General features: G+C 36.6%; 1 protein-coding gene across 1 annotated transcript; it reads right to left on the bottom strand.

The window, feature by feature from the left end:
* Nucleotides 1-805: 805 nt before the first annotated feature.
* LOC129548499 (olfactory receptor 8B3-like) lies at nt 806-1,765 on the bottom strand. Its single transcript, XM_055415017.2, has one exon. The coding sequence runs from the start codon at nt 1,733-1,735 to the stop codon at nt 806-808; it is 930 nt and encodes a 309-aa protein (XP_055270992.2). The 5' UTR covers nt 1,736-1,765.
* Between the last annotated feature and the right edge of the window lie 912 nt (nt 1,766-2,677).

Genomic DNA, 2,677 nt, shown 5'->3' with positions numbered 1-2,677 from the left:
AAATGTCTTCTCATTAATGATCATACTGAAAGAAATAGAATAGAATGAAGTGGATGTAAGCAGACTACAAAAGTAGCAGACTTGAAATTAGAAGGCTAACAATTTAGTCTAGATTTTTTTTCTTTATGAAGCTGTGACATTGAATCATTAACCATTCTGTGCTTCATTTCACCATCTATCAAATAAATACATTCATATGATCTGTCACTTGCTGGTTTCATTGAACAAAAGTAAAAAGAAAACACTTGCCCAAGGAAGCTTGGTGTAAAATATTGAGAGATGCAAAATAAATTTATAGTCAACATCTTAATGAACGCTTCAATCCCTGACAGATAATATCCTAGTCAGATAATAGAAAAATGGGAGTAAAAACACTAAAAATTTCTGATACATGCTTCCAAAGCATGTGGAAGATATGCACTATCCAATAAAACGATGCTACTCTAGTGGTATCTAGCTGATTTTCATCATTGTTGTCTCATTATATCAAAGGTATTTCAAATTTGATCACTTGGAGACCATTTTTCTTCAGTAAAAATTAAAACTTTGAAATGAAGCTAGAAAATAACAGTTACATTTACAATGTAATATTATTAGTTAAAGGGAAAACTGGAGGAGATATTTCACAAATCATTTAGGGAAAAAAGAAGTCCAGACAGAAAAATTGGAAATACATTATTGCTAGAAGGCTTAAATTTTCTTAAGCATGCTATTTAAAAAAATAAGGCCATAACTAAAAATATTTAATTGAACACACAGAATCCCCTTGTCCAGTACTATATGCACAGACAGATAATGTCTCTGATCAAAACTCTGCCACACATAGGGTTTTTCTCAAAGCAAGTTTAACATCTTTGTTCCTCAAGCTGTAAATTAAGGGATTCATCATGGGAATCACATTCGTGTAAAAGACAGAGGATATTTTCCCATCATCCGCAGACACAGAAGATGGTTTGAGATACACAAATGCACTTGATCCAAAGAACAGAGAAACAGCAATGATGTGGGAACTGCAGGTGCTGAAGGCTTTGGACCTCCCCTCTGTGGACTTGATGTGGAGGATGTTGGAGAGGATGAGGCCGTAAGAGATAAAGATGGTGAGACTGGGCACAGTGACATTGATGCCTGACACGATGATAACTTCCAGCTCAATGATGTGGGTACCTGTGCAAGAGAGCTGGAGGAGAGGGTAGATGTCACACAAATAATGGTTGATGGTGTTTGCATCACAGAAGGTCAATCTCAGCATGCATCCAATGAGGGTTGTTGCCTCAAAAAATGCCATCAGGTAGGAACCAAACATAAGGCTGGAACACACTTTAGGGGACATGGCAATGTTATACAATAGTGGGTTACAGATGGCCACATAGCGATCATAGGCCATTGATGTCAGCACATAACTTTCAGAAATACCAAAAAAACACAAAAAGTAAAGCTGGGTCATGCACCCCATGTAGGAGATAATCTTCTTCTCTGATATGATGTTGATCAGCATTTTAGGTGTAAAAACAGAAGAATAACAGAGATCTATGAAGGACAAATTAAAGAGGAAAAAGTACATAGCTGTGTGCAGGTGTGAACTCAACCCAATTAGGATGATCAAGCTCAAATTTCCCATCACAGTGACCATATACATTACTAAAAACAGGAAAAACAGGGGGAGTTGAAGAACTGATTGGTCTGTTAATCCCACTAAAATGAACTGAGTCATGAAAGAGTCATTCCCTGGAGCCATTCTTCTCTAAGGGGATCTGTGAAAACAGGGGAGAAGGCTTACATAGAGGAAAAAATATTTCTCACATCTCCTCACATAAGTGACACATGCACTGGGAATGACAGTGGGTAGCCCAAACTGAACCCATAGAATTTACTTACCATTACCATGGAAATGAGTGACAAGAATTTCCTTTATAAGTGCTTTATAAACTAAGTAGCTAAAAGGATCAAAATTTAACCTTTTACCCAAAAGGATAATGGAAAAGAAGTTTGAACCAGGACAGAATTTTCATTCTCTCATCTCACCATTATTTCATTCACTTGGACCCTCTTCTTACTTCTCTTTTGCCAGCAACCCCCAAAGCCTGGCTTGTGTTTCTAGAGCAGATAAGAATTTACAGGGTAGGAACCAAGAATATTGGTTCTAATTAAAAAAAAAGAAACACAAGAGCAACCAAAGTCTAGGAAAGGTTAAGTTACTCCATATATCACAGAGTAAAAACTATAAAAGTAGAAGAAAGAATGTTCCATCCATGGAGAGGGAACTTACTAAGAAACTGTATCACCTGTATCCTTTAATATTTCTGAATATTCCCCGCTCTCCCTTCAAACATTTTTCTCTGCAAGATGCAGTTGAATCTCAGGACTGCACAAACAGGCAATGAGCTGTCATATCTGAGTCTCAATCATGTCATATCTCAGTCTGCATCTTGGACAAGGAAAACATGAATATAAATGTAATTCAGAAACTCACTCTCTTAAGCCAGAATATCCCAGGCCTTTCTTCTTAGTGATTTAACCTCCATGGTCCTGGAAGGGCAATTTCAGATTCTCAGGCTTTGGTTTTATTTTTTTCTGAGAAAATGTCACCTGTAAACAATTTCTGATATACCTTAGAAATCTTTCAGAATTATAGATCATAATTTTGATTATGATTTTTGTCCTATCCAGCAGCAGAAAA

The sequence above is a fragment of the Moschus berezovskii genome, chromosome 25, assembly GCF_049115385.1.
Source record: "Moschus berezovskii isolate FMDL1 chromosome 25, NW_MosBer_1.0, whole genome shotgun sequence".
NCBI classification, from domain to species: Eukaryota; Metazoa; Chordata; class Mammalia; order Artiodactyla; family Moschidae; genus Moschus; species Moschus berezovskii.
The sequence above is the reverse complement of the archived record's forward strand: the minus strand, read 5'-3'. Positions and strand labels throughout refer to the sequence as shown.